The sequence below is a fragment of the Muscardinus avellanarius genome (genome assembly GCF_963383645.1).
Source record: "Muscardinus avellanarius genome assembly, chromosome: 11".
Lineage (NCBI taxonomy): Eukaryota > Metazoa > Chordata > Mammalia > Rodentia > Gliridae > Muscardinus > Muscardinus avellanarius.
This window is the reverse complement of record NC_137797.1, coordinates 30,231,174-30,254,887: the sequence shown is the minus strand read 5'-3', so window position 1 is coordinate 30,254,887 and position 23,714 is coordinate 30,231,174. Positions and strand designations below refer to the sequence as shown.

Genomic DNA, 23,714 nt, shown 5'->3' with positions numbered 1-23,714 from the left:
ACTTTGAAGCAAAGGAAAGATGTGCTGTTGAAGTTCTATGGTAAAAGTAATGAACAAAGCTGGGCGTGGTGGCGCACACTTGTAATCCCAGCATTCGGGAGGCTAAGACTGGAGGATCACGGTTTGCGGACAGCCTCAGCTACTTAGTGAGGCTCTTTGCAACTCAGTGAGACCCTGTTTCAAAATAAAAGAATCAAAAAAAATTTGGGCAGAGGGTGTAGCCTCTGAGTTCCATCCCCAGACCCGCAAAATTAATAATGATAATAATAATAATAATAATAATAAAAGTTAATGTAAATAAGGAAAAATCCTGCATGAAACTGAGAATGAAGATCTTGATTGCACATTGAAAAAGTTGATCCATCAGTGTCTTAGAGAACATGTGCCTCTTAATGGTATCCAGATCCTGAAACACAGACCTGTTAACTTCACCTGAAAGTGAAGGCAACTGTGAATATTTAGTAGGCTGGCTAAGGGAGTTTAGCAAAATACATGGCATTACATTTTTTTTTTTTGAAGATTTAAAGAAGTTTATTAGAAAGATAGAAATACAGAAAATAGAAATACAGCCCCATGCCAGAGTGGCATGAAGGGGTGACTCGAATGAATACACCCATGACATTACATTTTTAAAGATTCCTGGTGATCAAGTATCTATCTGCTCATTATGAAACTGTGGAGAAATTTTTTGAAGAAACAGACAACAGAGGTTTTGAACATCATCAATGAGGGGCCAGTTGTTCACCTCTGGGGGGATGGTGAAGTAGCTTAAGTGGTTCTAAACCAAGGGGATGTTGATGACAGTGGAGTGAAGTGATGCTTCCGGCAACTCAAAGAGCCTGTAGGTGAGTGGGGTGTCCCACGCCTGTAATCCCACCACGTGGGGGGCTGAGACAGGAGGGTCACAGGCCCTCTGCAATTTAGTAAGCCCTTGTTTCAAAATAAAATAGGGTTGGGGATGTAGGTCACAGATAGAATGCCCCTGGGTGGTGGTTCAGTCCCCCATAACACACACACACACACACACACACACACACACACACACACACCCTATAGGTGGGATATTGAAGGACTATTACAAATAAGAAATCTCAGCTCATAAAATCAAAGGGCATTCAGAGACAAAAACTGCTGGTGATGAGGCACACAACTCTGGAATAAACAATAAAAAAGCCAAAAGTTACAACTATAACTCATATGATCCCATAATTCCACTACTAGGTATGTAATCAGAAAATGATGTCAATATGTTCAAGAGACACTGCAGTGTTATTCACAATAGCCCAAGAATGGTAACAGCCTAAATGTCCAGTTGCTAAATGGATAAAGAAACTGAGATATACACAAAAAGGAATACTGTTTCACCCATTGCAAAAGACTTAAACCCTGCCATTTGTAAGCCAGGTGTGGTGGCTCAAGCATGTAATCCTAGTACTAGGCTGAGACAGGAAGATACCAAGTTTGTGGCCATTCTCAGCAACTTGATGAGGCCCTCTGCAAGTTAGTGAGACTCTGTTTCAAAATAAAAGAATAAAATAAGGCTAGGGGTGTGTAGCTCATAGGTACAACACCCCAGGTTTCATCCCCAGCACACACACACACAAAAAAAAATCCTGATGGAACTGGAGGACAGTATGTTAAATGATACAAACTAGAAACAGAAAAGTAAGTACTTCACCTACTCATTCCTGGAGACTATAAGAAAGCTGATAGACATTGAGAGTAGAAGGTTGCCGGGCATGGGGGGCGCACGCTTGTAATCCCTGCACTTGGGAGGCTGAGACAGGAGGATCACATAGGTTTGAAGCCAGCCTCAGCTACTGAGTGAGGCCCTGTTTCCAAATAAAATATAAAGTAGGTCTGGGAGTATAGCCCAGAGGTAGAAAGCCTCTGGGTTCTACCCCCAGTACCACCAAAAATAATAATAATAATAATAATAATAATAATAATAATAATAAGAAGAAGAAGAAGAAGAAGAAGAAGAAAGAAAGGGAAAGAAAAAAAGGAAGGAAGGAAAGAAAAAAAGAAAGAAAGAGTAGAATGGTGGTTTTAGGAGCCTGGGGAGGAGAAAGGGGAGAGAGATGGGAAAAGTTGACCAAGAGGTTCTGAGTTACAGAAGCCAGAAGAGCTGAGGTGCTATTTTTACATTTGTTCATGAAACAAGGTTTCAGTGATGTGTTATATATCTCAAAAGCCAAGCCAGAAGAAAACATGCTGAATGTTTTCACCATAAAGAATAAATCGGGCTATGGATGTAACTCCACTGTGGAGAGCTCGATACCTTGCAGGAAATCCTGGGTTGGCTCTCCAAAACCACAAGAAACAAAACAATGATAAATGTTTGAGGAGACAGATATTTAACCTAAACACGAAACATCATGCAATGTTTACATCGCTTAAAACATCACATGTTACTCCATAGATACAGGTTTTCTGTGCCAGTTAAAAACTAAATTTAGTTTAAAAGAAAAAAAAAAAACCTCTAGCAGGATGCCTTCTTATCCCTAGAGGACCCAGTTCATGGTCCTGCAACTGCTTCTGATGTTCCTTTTCATTTATTTATTTATTTGTGTGTGTGTGTGTGTGTGTGTGTGTGTGTGTGTGTGTGTGGAGCCTGGGAAGGATTTGAAATGGTGGAGGCAGTGGCAATGCCAGTGGCCAATACTCAGGGGAGGCAGAGATCTGATACATTACACCTGGAACCTTTGAAATAATAACCACAGAGACAGTGATCGGAACCTGCTGAGGGGTTAGGCGGGCGCCGGGGCCAGTGGCCGACATCGGAGCTTGCTGTGCGGCAAGGCCACTACTGAGGCCTCCGTGGCCGGGATTGGAACCTGCCGAGGGGTTAGACCGATGCTGGGGCCAGCGAGGCCGGCATTGGAGCCTGCCATGAGGCAAAGCTTGTGCTGGGGCCTCCGAGGTCAGGTCCGGAACCTGCTGAGGGGTTAGGCCGGTGCTGGGGCCAGCGAGGCTGGCATCGGAGCCTGCCGTGAGGTAAGGCCGGTACTGGGGCCTCCGAGGCCAGGATAATAGCCTGCCGAGGGGTTAGGCCAGTGCTGGGGTCAGCGAGGCCGGCATCAGAGCCTGCCATGAGGCAAGGCCAGTGCTGGGGCCTCCGAGGATGGGACCGGAGCCTGCTGAGGGGTTAGGCCGGTGCTGGGGCCAGCGAGGCCGGCATCAGAGCCTGCCATGAGGCAAGGCCGGTACTGGGGCCTCCGAGGTCAGGATAAGAGCCTGCCGAGGGGTTAGGCCGGTGCTGGGGCCAGCGAGGCTGGCATCGGAGCCTGCCATGAGGCAAGGCAGATACTGGGGCCTCCGAGGCCAGGATAATAGCCTGCCAAGGGGTTAGGCCAGTGCTGTGGTCAGCGAGGCCGGCATCAGAGCCTGCCATGAGGCAAGGCCAGTGCTGGGGCCTCCGAGGACGGGACCGGAGCCTGCTGAGGGGTTAGGCCGGTGCTGGGGCCAGCGAGGCTGGCATCAGAGCCTGCCATGAGGCAAGGCCGGTACTGGGGCCTCCGAGGTCAGGATAAGAACTTGCCGAGGGGTTAGGCCGGTGCTGGGGCCAGTAAGGCCGGCATCGGAGCCTGCCATGAGGCAAGGCCGGTACTGGGGCTTCCGAGGCCGGGATAAGAGCCTGCTGAGGGTTAGGCCGGTGCTGGGGCCAGCGTGGCCGGCATCGGAGCCTGCCGTGAGGCAAGGCCGGTGCTGGGGCCTCCGAGGCTGGGATAAGAGCCTGCCGAGGAGTTAGGCCAGTGCTGGGGCCAGCGAGGCCGGCATCGGAGCCTGCCGTGAGGCAAGGCCGGTACTGGAGTCTCCTAGGCCGGGATCGGAGCCTGCCTTGAGGCAAGGCCGGTACTGGGGCCTCCGAGGCCAGGATAAGAGCCTGCCAAAGGGTTAGGCCGGTGCTGGGGCCAGCGAGGCCGGCATCGGAGCCTGCCGTGATGCAAGGCCGGTGCTGGGGCCTCCGAGGCTGGGATTGGAGCCTGCCTTGAGGCAAGGCCGGTACTGGGGCCTCCGAGGCCAGGATAAGAGCCTGCCAAGGTGTTAGGCCGGTGCTGGGGCCAGCGAGGCCGGCATCGGAGCCTGCCGTGAGGCATGGCCGGTGCTGGGGCCTCCAAGGCCAGGATAAGAGCCTGTCGAGGGGTTAGGCCGGTGCTGGGGCCAGCAAGGCCGGCATCGGAGCCTGCTGTGAGGCATGACCAGTGCTGGGACCTCCGAGGCCAGTATCGGAGCCGGCCGAGGGGTTAGGCCGGTGCTGGGGCCTCCGAGGCCGGGATTGGAGCCTGCCGAGGGGTGAGGCCGATGCTGGGGCCAGCGAGGCCGGCATTGGAGCCTGCCATGAGGCAAGGCCGGTGCTGAGGCCTCCGAGGCCGGGATTGGAGCCTGCCTTGAGGCAAGGCCGGTACTGGGGCCTCCGAGGTCAGGATAAGAGCCTGCCGAGGGGTTAGGCCGGTGCTGGGGCCAGTGAGGCCGGCATCGGAGCCTGCCGTGAGGCATGGCCGGTGCTGAGACCTCTGAGGCCAGTATCGGAGCTGGCCAAGGGGTTAGGCCGGTGCTGGGGCCCGTGAGGCCGGCACTGAAGCCTGCCATGAGGCAAGGCCGGTACTGGGGCCTCCAAGGCCGGGATTGGAGCCTGCCGAGGGGTGAGGCCGATTCTGGGGCCAGCGAGGCTGGCATTGGAACCTGCCATGAGGCAAGGCCGGTGCTGAGGCCTCCGAGGCCGGGATTGGAGCCTGCCTTGAGGCAAGGCCGGTACTGGGGCCTCCGAGGCCAGGATAAGAGCCTGCCGAGGGGTTAGGCCGGTGCTGGGGCCAGTGAGGCCGGCATCGGAGCCTGCCGTGAGGCAAGGCCGGTACTGGGACCTCCGAGGCCGGGATAAGAGCCTGTCGAGGGGTTAGGCCGGTGCTGGGGCCAGCGAGGCCGGCATCGGAGCCTGCCATGAGGCAAGGCCGGTACTGGGGCCTCCGAGGCCAGGATAACAACCTGCCGAAGGGCTAGACTGGTGCTGGGGCCAGCAAGGCTGGCATCGGAGCCTGCTGTGAGGTGAGGCCAGCATCGGAGCCTGCCATGAGACATGGCCAGTGCTGGGGCCTCCTAACCTGGGAACGGAACCTGCCGAGGGGTTAGGCCGGTGCTGGGGCCAACGAGGCCGGCATTGGAGCCTGCCATGAGGCTAGGCCGGTGCTGGGGCCTCCGAGGCCGGGATTGGAATCCTGCCAAGGGGTTAGGCCAGTGCAGGGGCCAATGGCCAGCATTGGAGCCTGGTGTGAGGCAAGTTCACTCCTGCGGCCTCCAAGGCCAGGACCAAAGCCAGCTTAGGGGTTAGACCGGTGCAGGGGCCAGCGAGACCAGAACTGGGGCCTCCCATGAGGCAAGGCCGCTGCTTGAGCCAGCGAGGTCTGGATCATTCCACTGAGTAGCCAGGTCACTACTGGGACCATCAAGAGTGGGATCGGTACTTGCAACGCAGCATGCACAGAGAAATATCGCAGAAAATATAAATCAGACGCTTCTCTTAATCAGCAATAACTAGGAGGAAAAGGGCAACAGGAAGAGGTTGAGCTATAGAAAGGGCCCTATAGTGAAGCAACTAATGTGACCAATCAGAGGGTATATAATACTGGAGGACGGAGCCTCTTTAAAACGCAGGAGGTACATAAACAAATGTATCAAAGTAAATCACCAAAGAAGCGTGGGATGGAGGGGGGGAGGGAATGGGATGGGGGCTGGAGGAGGGCTAATTGGATGATGTGTGCTTGTATAACCTCTCAAGTCTTGTACTCCAATGTGATTGATATATGACTACAATGCACCAATTTAAAAAATAAATTAATAAAAAAATAAATAAAAATAAATAAATATGTACCTCTGTGCCCAGTTGCAAATTGTTCTTGTTTTTTGTTGTTGTTGTTTTTAATTGACAATTGTATCCTTATGGTGTACAACATGATGCCTTGACATATGTATACAATATATGCGTAGGTAAACATTTTAGGATACACTGTTTTAAAGTAAGGGAAAGCAGGGTGTGGTGGCTGCACTTGTAATCCCAGCATTGGGGAGGCTGAGACCTGGAGGATCCCAGTTCGCAGACAGCCTCAGCTACTTAGTGAGGCCCTCTGCAACTCAGTGAGACCCGGTTTCAAAATAAAGAATAAAAAATAGGGCAGAGGGTATAGCTCAGAGGTCAAATGTCCCTGGGTTCCATCCCCAGGTCCGCAAAAATAAATAAATAAATAAATAAATAAATAAATAAATAAATAAATAAAGTAAGTAAGTAAGTAAGGGAAATGGAGGCAGGTGTGGTGGTGCCCATGCTTATAATCCCAGTTAAGGAGGCTGAGACTGGAAGATCGCGCAGGTTCGAAGCCAGCCTCAGCTACTTAGTGAGGCTCTCAGCAACTTCTTGAGATCCTGTTTTTATTTATTTTATTTTATTTATTTATTTTATTTTGGTGGTACTGGGGGTGGAACCCAGAGGCTTTCTACCTCCGGGCTATACTCCCAGACCTTTTTAATGTTTTATTTGGAAACAGGGTCTCACTAAGTTGCTGAGAGCCTCACTAAGTAGCTGAGGCTGGCTTTGAACCCCTGCGATCCTCCTGTCTCAGCCTCCCAAGTCCTGGGATTACAAGCGTGCGCCACCACGCCTGGCGAGACACTGTTTTTAAATAAAGTATAAAATAGGTCTGGGAGTATAGCCTGGAGGTAGAAAAGCCCCTGGGTTCCACCCCCAGTACACCCCCCCCACAACACACACACAATAAGGGAAATGGAGAATAAAGTGACTTCAGTGTATTGCTCAGAAATGGAGTCAAACCTCCATTTGAGGTGTTTTGCTACCTGGCACAGTGGTGCAGGCCTGTAGTCCCAGCCACTCAGGAGGCTGAGGCAGGAAGACCAGAAGTTCAAGGGGCAACTTAGTGACATCCTGCATCAAAAAAAGAAAAGAAAAAAGAGAAAGGAAGGAAAGGAGAAAGAAAGAAAGAAAAGAAAAGAAAGAAAGAAAGAAAGAAAGAAAGAAAGAAAGAAAGAAAGAAAGAAAGAAAGAGAAAGAAAAAGACTGGGTATGGCTGGGGATATAGTTTAGTGGTAGAACACCCTGGAGTTCAATCTCTAGTACTGAAAGAAAAAAAAAAAAAAAAACCAACAACCTATAGTGAGACTCTTAAGATAGCAAAACCCTGTTTCAACATAAAATATAAGGAGCCAGTCATGATGGCGCGCATACCTGTGATCTCAGTACTTGGGAGGCTGACAGGAGGATTGCAGGTTCCAGGCCAGCCTCAACAATATAGCAAGACCCTCAGTAATTTAGTAAGACACTGTTTCAAAGTAAAAAATAAAATAGGGCTGGGAGTGTAGCTCAAAGATAGATAGAATGCCCCTGGGTTCAAGCTCAAGAACTAAAAAAAAAAAAAAAAAAAAAAAAGATGGTGGGTGGTTGCTGTCTCTCCATATGCTGTACAGACTTATTTTACCCAAGGTTGTCATTTGCTCGAGTGCTGCTCTCTCCTGTTGCCAGGCCATCTTGCTCACAAGACATCTTTCCCACACTCCAAATTCCTCCTCTCAGCTGTGACGTCCAAGGCCCCTTACATTATTGTTGGGAAACTCCCGGAGTTTTTCAAATGGCTGAATTGCAGGTCACAGATTTGTCAGGAAGCCCTCCCCTGTCTTCCTGTCTAATTCCACCTAAAATTATCTTTCCACCTAAGCCTTCTGAAACCTCTCTCCCCTAAGACTCTCAGGACTTCCAGGCCCAGCCAGAGGTCCCTGGGCCGGAAGTACTCTCTTCTTGTGAAGCCCGTCTTCAGTCACTCAGGTTAGGCTTTCTGGGTGGTGAAACCCATTCTTTAGAGCATTACTGACCACTAGGAACAAAGCACTATTTTTTTTTTTTTTTTTTTGAGTTACAGGTACTAGCGAATGAACTCAGGGCCAAGTTACACCCCAGCCTCTTCTTTTATTTTTTAATTTTTTATTTTGAACAGGGTCTTGCTAAATTGCTGAGACAGGCTTCAAACCTGCGATACTCCTGTTGTAGTCTCCCAAGTCCTGGGATTGCAGGCGTGAGCCACCATGCCCGTCAAGGCAGTCATTATGGAATGTGCATTTGTGGGTGGAGAAATTGAAAAAGCCTACAAAGTGAAAGGGAAGGTGATGGTGATTATGTCTCCTTGGAAGAGAGAAAAAAAAGGGGGCCTGGTGGTGGAGTATTTTAGAGGCTTAAACCAAGGCTGACAAATATTGTTGGAAACAGGTAGAGGGGAGCATAATACACCTAGGGTATTTGGGGCAGAGAAGTGATATTATGAGATTTACTTTTTGGAAAGCCTCCCAAATGATGGACTAGAGAGGGGTAGAGTTGAAATTGATATCTATTTTTGTCTTCAGTTCTTATTTAAATATCTAAATAATTTAGTATTTCTCGTGGGCTTACTTCTTCATCTAGAGACCTATGCCTTTTATTTCTTTTTCAGTTGCCCATGGGAAGGAAGGGACCTGTTTTAGTTGCTTCACCCCCATCCCCAGAATCTTGCCCTGCTTTGCTTTGGGTTGAGATGTGTGTGTGTGTGTGTGTGTGTGTGTGTGTGTGTGTGTGTGTGTGAGAGAGAGAGAGAGAGAGAGAGAGACAGACAGACAGACAGACAGGGGATTGAACTCCAAGCTACATCCCCAGCCCTATTTTACTTTGAAACAGGGTCTTACTAAGTTGCAGAGGGTCTCACTAAGTTGCTGAGGCTGGCCTTGGACCTATGATCCTCCTGTCCCAGCCTCCCAAGTACTGGGATTACAGACAAGTACCACCACCACCACATTCAGCTACAACCCAGTGCATTCAAACTGGGATTCAGGAAGCATGAAAGAATGAGAATCAATGAGAAGATGACACATACAGATTTTGGACCAAACTTTGTTCCTTCTTGTTCAAGAAATTCAGATTGTTTGGATTGTGGGAGGAATAAGAAATGGAGCATTGGCTAACAATACAAGGTAATGTTATTGAAAATGCATCAGACACTGGACTACATTTATAGAAAGCCCATCCAGTAGGTAGGGTTGACAGCTTTTCACATATGAAGAAAGAAAATATACAATTTACCTGAGGTCTCACAACCGAATTTGAGCTCTCAAGTCATGGACTAAAAATCCCTGAGTTTTGAATACCCTATAAAGATTACAGTGCTCTTCATACTCTCTTTTCTAAAAGAGGCCATGAGAAATAAAATCTGATAAAATTAGAAAACATTTGGAGAGGAGGAGAGACAGTGAGGGGCATGGGGGAGATTAAGGCTGCTAAAGAGACATCATCTCATGGTTCCTATACCCTGGAAAACACAGCTACATTGACTAAAAGGCTCACTAGAAAGAGAAGCAAATGACATGTTAAAAAGTTAATCTGTAAGCCAGGCATGGTGGCGCACGCTTGTAATCTCAGCATTCGGGAGGCTAGACAGGAGGATCGCAGTTCGCGGACAGCCTCAGCTACTTAGTGAGGCCCTCTGCAACTCAGAGAGTTTCAAAATAAAGAATACAGCTGGGCGTGGTGGCGCTCGCTTGTAATCCCCACGCTTGGGAGGCTGAGACAGGAGGATCGCAAGGGTTTGAAGCCAGCCTTAGCTACCTAGTGAGGCTCTCAGCAACTTAGTGAGACCCTGTTTCCAAATAAAAAATTAAAAAGATCTGGGAGTAAAGCCCGGAGGTAGAAAGCCTCTGGGTTCCACCCCCAGTACCACAAAAGAAAGAAAGAAAGAAAGAAAGAAAGAAAGAAAGAAAGAAAGAAAAGAAAGAAAGAAAGAAAAAATTGGGCAGGGGGTGTAGCTCGGTCAAATGCCCCTGGGTTCCATCCCCAGACCTGCAAAAAAAAAAAAGTTAATCTGCCAAATAAAATAATTTCACTGGAATGACAATTTCCCCTAGGGGCAGATAAGAGAAAGCAGCAAAACTGCCTTCTATTTAAGTCCACTTTAAACTTTTCACTTCCTCTTTGGCCTAAATTGATGGGAAGAAGCAGTCACTCAGCTCCAGGCTACTGCCAGCCCCAAACAGAGGGGAGCCTTGCAGCCCTCTTTTAGGGGCAGTAAGAAGGGCCCCTTGCTGCTTGTGTCAGGTGAGACTACAGAATCTGATCCCTGGCCCACCAGGAATTCCCATTGACTTTTATATTGTATAACCTCGGGGCCATTCCTTAAATCTGGACTCTTCCCCAAACCTTGTTTTCTTTCCTTGGAGCTGGCCCTTAGGACTCCATATGTTTATCTCTTTTTAAGGTTCCCATCATCTATTCTGTCTCCCAGGGCAACCCCTAGCTGATCAAACCCAGTGCTCACTGGATGTTTACCTTCCTCTCCCCAGCTGTCAACTTTAAGGTTTAATAGAGGTCGGGGGAAGGAGAGAGGTAATAAGAATCAACCATGAAACATTGCAAGCTGTTGAGAATCACACGGAGTTCTTAGAAATGAGGATGCTGGCCTGTAGTATTTTTAACCTTCTGAATATGGGGCACAAAAACCTCTATTTTCCTCCAAACTAGTAGGGCAGGGGTCTGGGACTTCTCTGTGTTCCTCCAAAGTGGTCCACATGCCGGCAGCCTTAGCAGCACTTAGAGAATTTATTCTAAATCATAAACTCTGTGTTGGGGCCCTGCTTTCTAGCTACTAATGTTTGAGAACAATTGCTTTGAAAAAGTAGTGGTATAGCTACGCATGATTGCTTATATCTGTAATCTCAGTATTTGGGAGGCTGAGACCAGAGAATTGCAGGTTTAAGGCCAGCCTCAGCAATTTTATCAAGGGCCTGTTTCAAAAAAAAAAAAAAAAAAAGGCTGAAGGGAGTGTAGCTGGGAGGTAGAATGTCCCTGGATTCAATCTCTAGTACAAAGAAAAAAAGAAGTGATGGAAAAATTCAGCCTGGCGTGGAGGTGCATGTTTGTAATCCCAGCATTTGGGTGGCTGATACAGGAGGATCATGGTTTGTGGACAGCCTCAGCTACTTAGTGAGTGCCTTTGCAACTCAGTGAGACCCTGTTTCAAAAATGAAACAATTAAAAATAGGGGCTGGGTAGAATATCCCTAGGTTCCATCCCCAGTATTGAAAAGAAAAAAAAATTCTATTAAAAAAAATACACAGCCAGTTACAGTGGTGTATGCCTGTAATCCCAAAACAAGTAAGGGCAACTGTCTTAAAGAACAAGCCAAGCGTGGTGGTGCACGTTTGTAATCCCAGCGTCTGGGAAGCTGAGACAGGAGGATCGCACAGGTTCAAAGTCAGCCTCAGCTACTTAGTGAGGCTCTCAGCAACTTCATGAGACCCTGTTTCCAAATAAAGTATAAAATAGGTCTGGGAGTATAGCCTGGAGGTAGAAAAGCCCCTGGGTTCCATCCCCAGTACCACAAAATAAATAAATAAATAAATAAATAAATAAATAAATAAATAAATAAAACACTGGGTGTGGTGGCGCACACTTTTAATCCCAGTACTTGGGAGGCTGAGACCTGAGAATAACAGATTTGAAGCCAGCCTTGGCAACTTAGTGAGACCCTGTCTCCAAATAAAAAAATAAAATAGGTCTGGGGATGTAGCCTGGAGGTGTAGAAGGCCTCTCTGGGTTTCATCCCTAATACCACAAACAAAAAAATCGGAGACATAGATTAGTGGTTGAGTGTTCCTGGAGCTAATGCCCAATCCCAGGAAAAACAACAGCATCCTTTTCCTGGTATGTACTATCTCAAATGTAAATCTCTTCCCTTAAATGACAAAGTTAGCTTATCAGTTTAACAGATAAAAGCTGCCTTTGAAGATCCACTGGTTTTCAGGTAAAATTGTGTGCTTTCTTGCAGTTCTACAGTCTGGGTAAACTCCATTCTTCCCGGTTTTTAAGACTTTTAAGACAAGCTAGAGAGAATCTTGTCAAGCAACAGTGTCCACATTTTGCTCCTCAGAGAGAAGAATCAAAGAAAGCTTGATAAAATAATCAGCTGATCAAACGTTGGCATAGTCTGTGCTTTCCTTTTCACAACTCAGAAAAGTGACAGCTTGCCCTTTTAATGGAGACTTGGATTTTGAATCTCAAAGCGGATTGGCATTTCAGTGTATTAAAATGATATTACATCATTCCTGTGCAACGAGGTAGTCAACGCAGAGGAGCATCCCTGGTGCAAAAGTAAGCACAATAAAAAAACAAATTTAAAGGTCTTAATGCATGTAGATAAGCAACAGGACTGTCGCGCATTTGGATGTATTTGGGCAAAAAATGCAAGGGCTAAAATACCATTGGAAAATGTAATTTAAGATATAGTCATTTCATGGGACATAGAGAGTTAGTCTGATCTAAATTCTTGCCAAGAATTTAGCCGTGGAGGAGAAGTTTTCTAAAGAAAAAACTTGCTTATGATTGGCATGTCCAATTGCATTTATTTTGTGACAGGGATTAAGCGACAGGCTTCCCATGATCTTACGTTCTTATCCACTTGTGTAGTCCATAGTTGTTTTCCCCTAAATGAAGCAAAGCAACCTCCAGCCTAGATAATATCCACAGCCTCCTAGTCCCTCAACTGATTTAGTTAAATGCGAAAGCAAAGCATCCTGTTATTAGCATTAATGCATGTGTTAAAAACATTCCAGCCGGGCGTGGTGGCACACGCTTGTAATCCCAGTATTTGGGAGACTGAGACCAGAGGATCGCGGGTCCTGGCCAGCCTCAGCTACTTAACAAGGCCCTTCGCAAGTCAGTGAGACCCTGTTTCAAAATAAAGAATAAAAAATAGGGCTGGGGGTGTAGCTGGAGATACGATGCCTCTGGGTTCCATCCCTAGTACCACACACAAAAAAATTTTCATATTTGCATGCTTTTTAAAAAAAAATTGGCCTTTTCTTTAAATCTTTTCATGAAAACAAAATGTAGAAAATATTCTTATTTTTTGAAAACCAATTTGAAGATTGTCTGTGATGCTGACCAAACCCCAAGAAATGGTCTCCCTGCCGTTCTTAATGTCTAACCCTGCTATCAATTTCACAAGTAGATTTCAAACAGTAAAACAGCAACAAAAGGTGTACTATTAGAGGACTCAGGAACACTTCTTATCTTGATCTTTTTCCTTGAAACAAGGCCATCTGTACAGTATTTAGATGGTGAGTCGAGATTACGTCTATCTTTGTGCCGGGGACCTTCTGCCTTCAGTCCCTTTGGACAGATGATGTTCTTGGCATTTAAAAAATTTTTTTACATGTTACAAAATATGGTACAATTCAATGAGTTTTAGTAATTTTACAGATTATGTAGCCATTATCAGACTCTCTTTCAGGATTGTGTTTGTGTGTGTGTGTGTGTGTGTGTGTGTGTGGTGTGTGGTAATAGGGATTGAACCCAGAGGCATTCTACCACCGAGCTATACCCCAGCCCTATTTACGGTACTGGGGATGGAACCCAGAGGCACTCTACCTCCGAGCTACACCCCAGCCCCATTTTTTTATTTTTTATTTCCTTCCTTCCTTCCTCCCTCCCTCCTTCCCTCCCTCCTTCTCTCTCTTTCTTTCTTTCTTTTTGTTTCTGGTATTGCAGATGGAACCCAGAGGCATTCTACCTCTGAGCTACACCCCCAGTCCCATTATCTATTCTTTATTTTGAAACAGGGTCTCACTGAGTTACAAACAGCCTCACTAACTAGTAGCTGAGGCTGTCCACAAACCGCCCTCCTCCAGTCTTACCCTCCCAAGTTCTGGGATTACAAGCATGTGCCACTAAGCCCGGCTCAGTTTATTCTTTATTTTGAAACAGACTCTAAATTGTAGAGGGCCTTACTAACTAGCCAAGGCTGGCTGAGAAGCTGGGCTCCTCCCGTCTCAGCCTCCCAAGTACTGGGATTACAAGCATTCGCCACCACGCCCAGGTTTCTTTCAGGATAGTTTCATCATCCCAAATAAAATACCAATTTGTCCCCAGCTTTGGGAAACCACCAATTTGCTTTGTATAGATTTCTGTATAGAAATCCCTCTGTATAGATTTGTTGATTTTGGACATTTCACATAAATAAAATCAGATAATATATGTGGTCCCTTGTGTCTGACTTTTTTCCCCCAGTGCTGGAGAACCCAGGAATTCGTGCATGATAAACAAGCACCTACCAATGAACTGTACTCCCAGCCCTGACTTCAGCTACACCTCCAGCCCTATTTTTTATTCTTTATTTTGAAACAGGGTCACACTGAGTTGCAAAGTAGCTGAGGCTGTCTGCGAACCCAGATCCTCCTGTCTCCGCCTCCAGAATGCTGGGATTACAAGCGTGTGCCACCATGCCCGGCAAGTTCATCCATTTCTATTTAGTATTTATGAGGAATTTACTTATATATGTATGTCTTCTATGACATCTTCCCAAAGTTTCCGCTTGAGGACAACTCCCTATTTTATCGTTGCAGTCCAGGCTGAGCCAGGCCAACACTCAGAGCCCACCTCTACCTTTTCTTTCCAAGGCCTTTTCTCTTTTAAACATTCTCCTACCATCTCTAAAGGCTTGGAGATGTGTTTCTCCATTGCTTAACCTTGGCCGGCCCTTCCTAGCCTCTTACCAGCACAGAATTAATCTCTTGTTCACCTCTGATGAAGCACACCCCAAACAGCTGCACCCAACATCAAACTGCCTGAGGAAGAAGTGAATGGAGGAGAGGGAAGGCTTCTTCCTCAGGAGGGGCGTTCACCTGCGAGGAGCCCTGGGGGCTGACCTTGCAGCTTGGAAGGAAAGTTGGAAGGAAAGTCTACAAGAGCCTTGGAGTTGCCTTGGAGTTACCGGGTCCAATGAAGGACAAGAGTCGGCCAGATAATTTAGCCAAGAGGATTGAGCTGAAGAGTTAAAGGCTGAACAACAGCTTGATTTAGTCTCTTTCTAACAAACATGATCAGCAGACAAGTCCTTTTTAAAGAACGTTCTCTTTCATCTAACTAAGAAGCAACACATTTAAATCTAAACAGGAACTGCTCTGGCAATATATGTATATAAACGTAAGTACTCTATGGGGCTTTTTTTCTTTTAAGTATCCAGAGAGTACAGAAGTCTTTGAAAAGAAAACTCTGGAGGGAAGGTCCCCCCCCCTCTCTTTTTGGTGGTACTGGGGTTCCTGGAAGCCCTTCTACCTCCGGGCTACACTCTCAGACTTATTTTTTTATACTTTTTTATTTGGAAACAGGGTCTCTTAAGCCAGCAGGGCTGGCATTGAACCAGCGTGATCCTCTTGTCTCCGCCTCCCATGCTCGGATATTACAAGAGTTCGCCACCACGCCCAGTGGAAGGTTTTCTCTTGGTGTGATAAACGCTGATTGTTTAATCATCTGAAGAAATTGCAAACTTATGGTTAAATTTCCCTATTTCTTACATCTAAATTGAGGTTTTTTTTTCTTTTGGTACTGGGGATTGAACTCAGAGGTATTCTACTTCTAAGCTATACCCTTAGCCCCCCTATTTTATGGTACTGAGAATTGAACCCAGAGGCATTCCACTTCTGAGCTACACCCCAGCCCAATTTTATTTATTTGGAAACAGGCTCTCGCTAGGTTGATAAGAGTCCCACTACTTGCTGAGGCTGTTCTTGAACCTGCAATTCTTCTGTCTCAGCCTCCCAAGTACTAGGATTACAAGTGTGTGCCACCACACCTGCACGGCCCTTAGCCCTTTATTTTATTTTATTTTATTTTATTTTATTTTATTTTATTTTATTTTATTTTATTGTACTGGGGATAGAACCCAGGGGGCATTCTACCTCCGAGCTATCCCCAGCCCTATCAAATATAAAAGAGAAACAACAAAGTATGTTGTTTCCACCAACTATAATAAAGAGATAGTATCAAATAAAAACATTTATTAGCATTAAACTCTGAATAATTGATTGATTTATAGTATGGCATAGATTGTTTCTCATAAAAGAAAACAATTTCACACAATTTTCCTAGACAAACATGCTTTATATAGTTCCCTTTTATTTTGATTCTGCCAATGACAGCTGAGAACAACTCCAGTGCTACCTGTCTGATGTATAAATATCCTGTGTTATTCATCATTTCATTCCATAAATTTGATTGTTCAGCGATAAGGTATTGTATCAAGTATTGGCTAAGAACTGGAGATAAATCCACACACCATAAACCCCTCCCACACCTTATGGAATCTGTTAGAAGACAACATTAAGCAAATGGCATAAACCTACATATCTGCATTTCTGTTCCATGAAAGAAAAATCACAGAGCTATGAGAGTCTAACCCAAATGTGGATGGAGCAGAGATAGGCAGAGAGGCGAAGAATGAGTATGAACTAACCGGAAGTCTGGCCTGTTGGGTGGCACACACTCCCACCCATTCCAACTACATGGGAGGCTAAGAGAAGATCAAAAGTTTGAGGCCATCCCGAGCAACTTAGCAAGACTTTGTCTCAAAAATAAGCAAATATGAGACCGGAGGATCGCAGTTTCCGGACAGCCTCACCTACTTAGCGAGGCACTTTGCAACTCAGACCCTGTTTCAAAAATAACAAGACTAAAAAGTGTCGGGGCCCACTCGGCAGGGCCGAGGTGGCACCCAGGCTTGTTGCCAGCGTGGACTCAAGATGGCGCCTGGGCTTGCAGCCAAGTCACGAGGCTCACGAGGCTGGCGGTGCCCTGAGCCTGCGCAGTGAGCCCTATCAGGCGCCTTACGGATGATTAGTGACACAGCGCCTCATGCTACCACCTGCCCGCCCAGGAGAAGGTTAAAAAGCGCGCATGCCCTAGCGGGCGAGAGCTAAGAGGGTTGGTGGACAGGAAGAGCAGTTTCTTGACGGACTGCTCTGGGCTCCGAGCTGGGACGGACATGTTCACAAAGCCACCACTGTGACCGGTGTGTGCTGCAGCAGAGACGTAGAGTGCCAGAAGGAGGGTTGGAGGAGTGATGAAGGAGGAGATAGAAGACTGATGTTGTTTTTACCTGAGAGGGCGTTGAGAGAGCATTAAAGAGGAAGGAGCTTCATCAACAGAGTCGGCGTTCGTGTGTTTCTTCCCTGGGCTCTGCTGGTCAGAGCCCTAGGGACGCGACAAGTGGTGCCGAAACCCGGGAACGAAGAAGGGGACAAAGAAGGGAGAAGATGGAGAAGATCTAAGGGAACTGTACAAGAACCTGGGGTAATAAAACTGCTTGAGGAAGATCATGTAAGAGTCGTCACTGCGACCGACAAAAAAGTAGGGCTGGGGCTGTAGCTTGAAGATCCAATTCCTCTGTGTTCCATTTCCAGTACCACAATACATATATACATACATACATACATACATACATACATACATACATACAGTAGAATAATTAACCCAATTAGGATGAGAGTGGAATCAGTGATGATGCTTTTTAGGCTAAATAAACAAATTTACAAAGAGAACAGAGGTCGATCTAGAGCAGAACCTTGTGCTTGTGGTTTTGACAGACCAACAGACAGAGCAAAATAAGGCTGGAAAACTAAATGAGTTCAGAATCAGATACACCTTGTCAATTGCACTTACGATATTAATCTTACTTAAAGAATAAGGAAAAAGCCACCTGTGAGTGTTAAGTCAAGGAATAACAGGCCAGATCTGCATATTAAACATTGTACTCATTAAACACCAGGCCAAAGGGCACAAAGCATTCTGAAATTATGAAAATCAGAAGGCAAAGACCTATCCCTGTTTTTGTTGTTGGAAAGGTATGAGAATATCTATAAGCAAGGTTACGTTGGTTACGAAGCTTCCTAAGATTTACTCAAATGTTGAATAACACTATATTTGAAACCCACTACGCTACACTTGGGTTGGGTAAACTTTTCTAGTAAAGGGCCAAAGAGTAGATATTTTGACTTTGTCCATCAGAGGATCTTTATCATAACTGCTCAACTCTGTTCTTATAGCGTGGAAGCAGCTATTTTGGCCCTTTTATAATTTTATTGCTACAACAAGATGCCTAAAGCTCGGTATGTTATAAAGAAAATAGTTTATTCGGCTCACAGTTCTGGAGGTTGAAGAGCACGGTGCCGGCCTCTGCTCAGCGCTGGTGAGAGCCTCATTGGAAATGGAATCATAATGAGAGGCCCAATGCAGGAGCAATCACATATTGATACAGGAAGGAAGAGACCAGAGGGGCTAAACTCATTCTTTTTATAACAGTTTGCTGTTTGGGGAGTTAGTCCACTTCTACAAGTCCCGACCCACTCTCGTGAGGCCACACTAGTCAGTTCATGAGGGTAGAGCCCACACCACTTAATTATCTTCAACTGTGTTTCATCTCTTACAGTTATCTCACCTCAACGTTTTCCTACTGGGTGCCACCCCTCCAGTGTTTAAACCTGTGGGAGATAAACCACATTCAAAACATAGCAGCAGCCTGGCTGAGTTCCAATAAAGTTTACTTTATAAAAACAGTGAATAGCAGATTTAACAGTTGGGTAACACTGCCTACCCTGATCAAGTAGCGTCACAAAGAAGATCATGATAGATTTTGGAAGTCAGAATACCCATGTAAGCAAATAAATCTTTGATGGAATAACTGTAGTTGCTTGAGGCTTTAATTTTGTAGAGGACTAAATTGTGATGGATTTTGAATATGAATCAGGGACAAAACACATCTTAAAGGAGCTGAACAAAATGACCCTGTGCATGGGATTATTATCACGGCAGAGTCTGAAGAAGGTAAGCTCCTGAGAGGCAAATATATGTGTCTGTTTTGTTCGTGGTTTTGTTTTGTTCTCACCCCAGCTGGATCTGTAGATTCTCCAGTTTTATGGATAGAATAATACGCTAATGAACAGACGCGTTCACAAGATAAATGTTCAGTAATGATTTTTGAATAAAACAGTCCTCAAAAAGTCACTTTATGATTGAGAAAGCTCCTTTTTGTTTCCATTATAAAGATTTTTTTTTCTCCCCAAGCATACAAAATACATAAAGCATAAGAAATTTCCTCAACATTATGATTCCAGGAATAGACATGCTCATCAATTCACTAACAGAGTTTCAAGTCAAAATACCACAAGGGACAAATTTAAATTCAATGTCCTACTTGAGTGAACCAAAACATGTTTTCTTTATTTGAAATTCTTTTTATTTTGTTTTATTGGTGTATTGCAATTATACATCACAGTGAGGTTGTTCAGTGTCTTAAAAACACACATGTGCACAGCCAAATATGTTTGGTTTGCTGGTGGGCATCAAGTAAAAAATGAAGACATACCCGGGCGTGGTGCTGCACGCTTGTAATCCCCGCGCTTGTGAGGCAGAGACAGGAGGATCACACAGGTTTGAAGCCAGCCTCAGCTACTTAGTGAGGCTCTCAGCAACTTAGTGAGACCCTGTTTCCAAATAAAATATAAAATAGGCCTGGAGTACAGCCTGGAGGTAGAAAGCCCCTGGGTTCCACCCCCAGTGCCTCCCCCCCCAAAAAAAAAAAGATATAGCATCTTCATTTCTTATAATCCTTTGGTCTGTTGTATATATTCACCATTTCTATGTAGCTTGAATTGTTTGTGTTTTGCATTTATTTATTTATTTATTTATTTATTTATTTATTTATTTTTGGTGGTATTGGGGTTCCTGGAAGCCCTTCTACCTCCGGGCTACACTCCCAGACCTATTTTTACATTTTTATTTGGAAACAGGGTCTCCTAAGCCAGCGCCTGGCTTCGAACCTGCGTGATCCTCCTGTCTCTGCCTTCCAAGCGCGGGGATTACAAGCATGCACCACCACGCCCGGTGCGTTTTGCTTTTATTTTTTCCCTAATGACTGTGTATGTGTGTGTGTGTGTGTGTGTGTGTGTGTGTGTGTGTGTGTGTTACTGGGGATCGAACCCAGGGGCAGTATAAACTGATAAACTGAGCTCCATTCCTAGTCCTTCTTTCTTTTCTTTCTTTTGTACTGAGGATTTGAGGATTGGACCCAGGGACATTCTACCTCTGAGCTATACCCCTAACCTCTTTTGCTTTTTATTTTCCAACAGGGTCTCCCTGAGTACTGAAAGTCTCACCAAGGTACTGAGGTTTTGCTTTGAACCTGTGATCCTCCTGTCTCAGCCTCCCAAGTACTGGAATTACAGACATGCTCCATCATGCCTGGTTCCCCCAGCCCTTTTTAAAAAATTAATTTGAGACAGGATTTTGCTAAGTCTCTCAGGCTGGCCTCAGACTTACAATCCTCCTATCTCCGCCTCCCAATTACTGAGATTACAGGCATGTACCACCATGCTCAGGCATAAAGACAATTATTGAAGTTCATATTAAGTAAAGTCAACCTTAATAGTAAGGAATTACCCCCCCCCAATATTGAAAATTTTATGATGAAAATAGTGCAGAGGGCTGGGGTGTAGCTCAGTGGTAGAGAGCTTGCCCAGCATGTGCAATACCCTGGTTTTGATCCCCAGTACTATTTTTAAAAAAACCTGGGCACTGTGGCACACACCTGTAATCTCAGTACTTGGGAAGAGGAGATGGGAGGACTGCAGATTGAGGACAGCTCCAGCAATTTAGCCAGATCAAAATAGAAAAGGAATGGGGTGTATCTCTGAGGTAGAATGCTCCTGGGTCAGATCTCCAGTTACGCACATAGAAAGAAAAGAATAAATGAAGGAAGAAAGGCAGGAAGTAGAGGAGTGCAGAAACACTTCGACATCCTAAATAGTGAAGTAAAGAAATATTAGCCTGAAAAAGAGATAATAGTCCAGAAATAAAATTTAAAAAAATGAATGCGTTCTCCATATCAGATTCTCAGTCCTTCGGTGTACATCACCGCTTACTGTTAACATCCCTTCTTCCTTGGGACGGTGCTATGGTTCGCTGCCTTTCCAGAGCTCATGGTGAAATTGAACTGGTGCTGTGACAGTGTTAAGAGATGGGACCTCTAAGGTGATCAAATCATGAGGGATGGGCCCTCACGTGTGAGTCAACGCCATTAGCCATTATCGAGAGAGTGGGTTAGGTATTGCAGGGGTGGGTCCTGCTAGAGGCTAGGGTTTGGCTCCACCCTCTCCTCCAGGCTTGCTTGCCCTTCTGCCTTTGCCATGAGATAACACAGCAAGAAGGCCCTGGCCAGGTGCTGGTGCCATGCTCTTGTACTTAGCTACCACAACTACCAGCCAAATAGCCTTCTGTTCATTACAAAGGATCCCATCTGTGGTATTCTGTTACAGCAGTAGGAAGACTAATATAGTAAGTAAAATACAACTCCACTGAATTACTCTTTTTACTTCCAAGTTCTTTGTTATTACTTATAAAATATGCTTCTATATGTATTATATATGTATAGGAAGCAATGTACATGCACACAGATACACATATATTTATAATTGAAAATTGGGTGTCTTATGCTAAGATGAGTTACACAATAAGTTTTTCATTAAAATTATTGTAGTTGTGTTGTTAGTTTTAGTTTAAAGACCTAATAGCAGGGCTTGTAGAAATTAATAGGCATATTAGTTTTATTTGTAATAAAACGTATGTAAAATGTATGTACGTGTGCGTATGTACATATTTAGGTATAAATTTTGGTACTGGTGATTGAACTACACCCACCTCCCAGCTTTGTTATTTTTTCTTTGGTCTCTCTAAGGTGCTGAATCTGGTCTCAAACCTATGAACTTTCTGTCTCCGCCTCCCAAGTATTGGGATTACAGGTATGCACCACAACACCCGGCTAATATATTTTAATTTACACATTTATAAAAATACTGCTCTGATAAAGAGATTTTACATTTCAGAGTACTGAAAAATTCCAAAATGCAATAAAAATGATAACATCAATAACAATAAAATTAGAACTGTATCCTACAACAGTGTCTAAGTGGTCTATGGACTCAAGAAATATTTCCTGTATACAAAGTAGTTTTAGTCCATATTAGTTTGTTTAAAAGATGCTAAACTAGCCGGGCATGGTGGCGCACGCTTGTAATCCCCGCGCTTGGGAGGCTGAGACAGGAGGATCGTACAGGTTCGAAGCCAGCCTTAGCTACTTAGTGAGGCTCTCAGCAACTTAGTGAGACCCTGTTTCCAAATAAAATATTTTTAAAAAATCGGTCTGGGAGTATAGCCCGGAAGTAGAAAGCCTCTGGGTTCCACCTCCAGTACCAAAAAATAAAAAATAAATAAAAAGTAAGCTAAACTAGTCAGACAAACATTGCTTGAAGTGTCATGATGGTGCCTATAATAAGAGAATAAGAGAAAATATCTTATTCTCTAGACAGGAAGGCTGTTGTTTGTTGTTGTTATTATTATTATTATTATTATTATTATTTTAAAGATTAATAGATTTATTTAAGCAAGAATACATGTAATCATCATTGCCAGACTTAATAGGATATATTAAATGTTCGGTCCAGTTTTCCTTCCTGGATAAGTTTTTCCTTCCTATCTCTGTTGGTTTTGAAAATATAATACAAGGTTATGAGAGGCCCAAATCCAACCAAAGCTCCTAAGAGTGAGTTCTTGGGAGTGGGTCGGAAATTTGGATAGATATTTGCTGTTCTTGCATAGGTCCAACGAATCAAGGCAGCATCTTTGATGAGCCCGCGGTGGCCGGGGTTGTTGTACTGAAGCAGGTACTCCCGCTTAAGCCGGGCTCCTATGGCCAACCTCTCGGCTTGCGCCCTCCTGTCTTCCAGAGATATGTTGTATTCGGCTGGGTCGAGCGTAGTTAGCAGAGTAGCCAGGGGCGCCGGCTTATACTTTGGGAAGGACATCTTGGCGCCGTCGCCCATAACTGCCGTTATTATTATTTTTTATGGCACAAAAGCATAAGGAAGCCTAAAAATCTGCATCAAATATTTGGATAGATGCTTCTTGAGGACAAAGAAGGTTTCTGTTGTTTTTGCCTTCTTTCGCAGCACTGGGGATTGAACTCAGGGGTGTGCTGCCACTGACCTATATCCTCAAGCCTTATTTTTATTGTTTTATTTTGACAGGGCCTCCTTAAATTGCCTAAGCTGGCCTGGAACTTGGAATCTTCCTGCCTTCTCCTCTGGAGCCACTGAGATTATAGGTATACCTGCTTCATCTGGTTGAGGACAAAGAATACTTTTAATTACACCCAGAATTAGAGTTTTCTCAAAGAAGTTCCTAACTACCAGCATTATGATCATTTTGTCCAGCAATATAGCCAGAGCATTTAACATGGTGCTTGGTAAATAGTAGCATCAATAAATACTTGAAGAATGTGTGAACCCTGACTCAGATTCTATGGCAGTAAAACCTGTGATGGAAGATTAAAAATCATGAATCAATGCCAGAAATCACATGGCTTGGCTAAGTGGTACCTATGTATGGAATCAAAGATGGGTGAGAGATCAGTAACTATTGCAGGAGTCTTTGGTTATTTTTTACTGAGTTCACCTCTACCTTGATAGGTTAAAAAGTACCCCCCAAAGGCCAGTAGTGGAATCGGATGTTTATATGCTCATTTCTCATGTAGAATATTGAGCTGTAGCTGTACCACACTTGGAGCAAAAATCTTTCCCGGCATGCTGAGAGATGTTGGGACTGGACTAGGAAAGGTGGCACTAATTATGGAAGGCAGCCTTTTTTTTTTTTTTTTTTTTTTGTACTGGGGATGAAACCCAAGGAGCATTCTACCTCTGAGCTACAACCCCAGCCCTATTTTCTTCCTTCCTTCCTTCCTTTCTTTCTTTCTTTCTTTCTTTCTTTCTTTCTTTCTTTCTTTCTTTCTTCCTTCCTTCCTTCCTTCCTT

General features: G+C 44.9%; 1 protein-coding gene across 1 annotated transcript; it reads right to left on the bottom strand.

Moving 5' to 3' along the window:
* Positions 1-22,320: 22,320 nt before the first annotated feature.
* Positions 22,321-22,710, bottom strand: LOC308270499 (NADH dehydrogenase [ubiquinone] 1 beta subcomplex subunit 4-like; the record flags this gene model as incomplete). The annotated part of the gene is made up of 1 exon (XM_080706414.1): positions 22,321-22,710. The coding sequence occupies one exon, from the start codon at positions 22,708-22,710 to the stop codon at positions 22,321-22,323; it is 390 nt and encodes a 129-aa protein (XP_080562540.1).
* Positions 22,711-23,714: the final 1,004 nt, after the last annotated feature.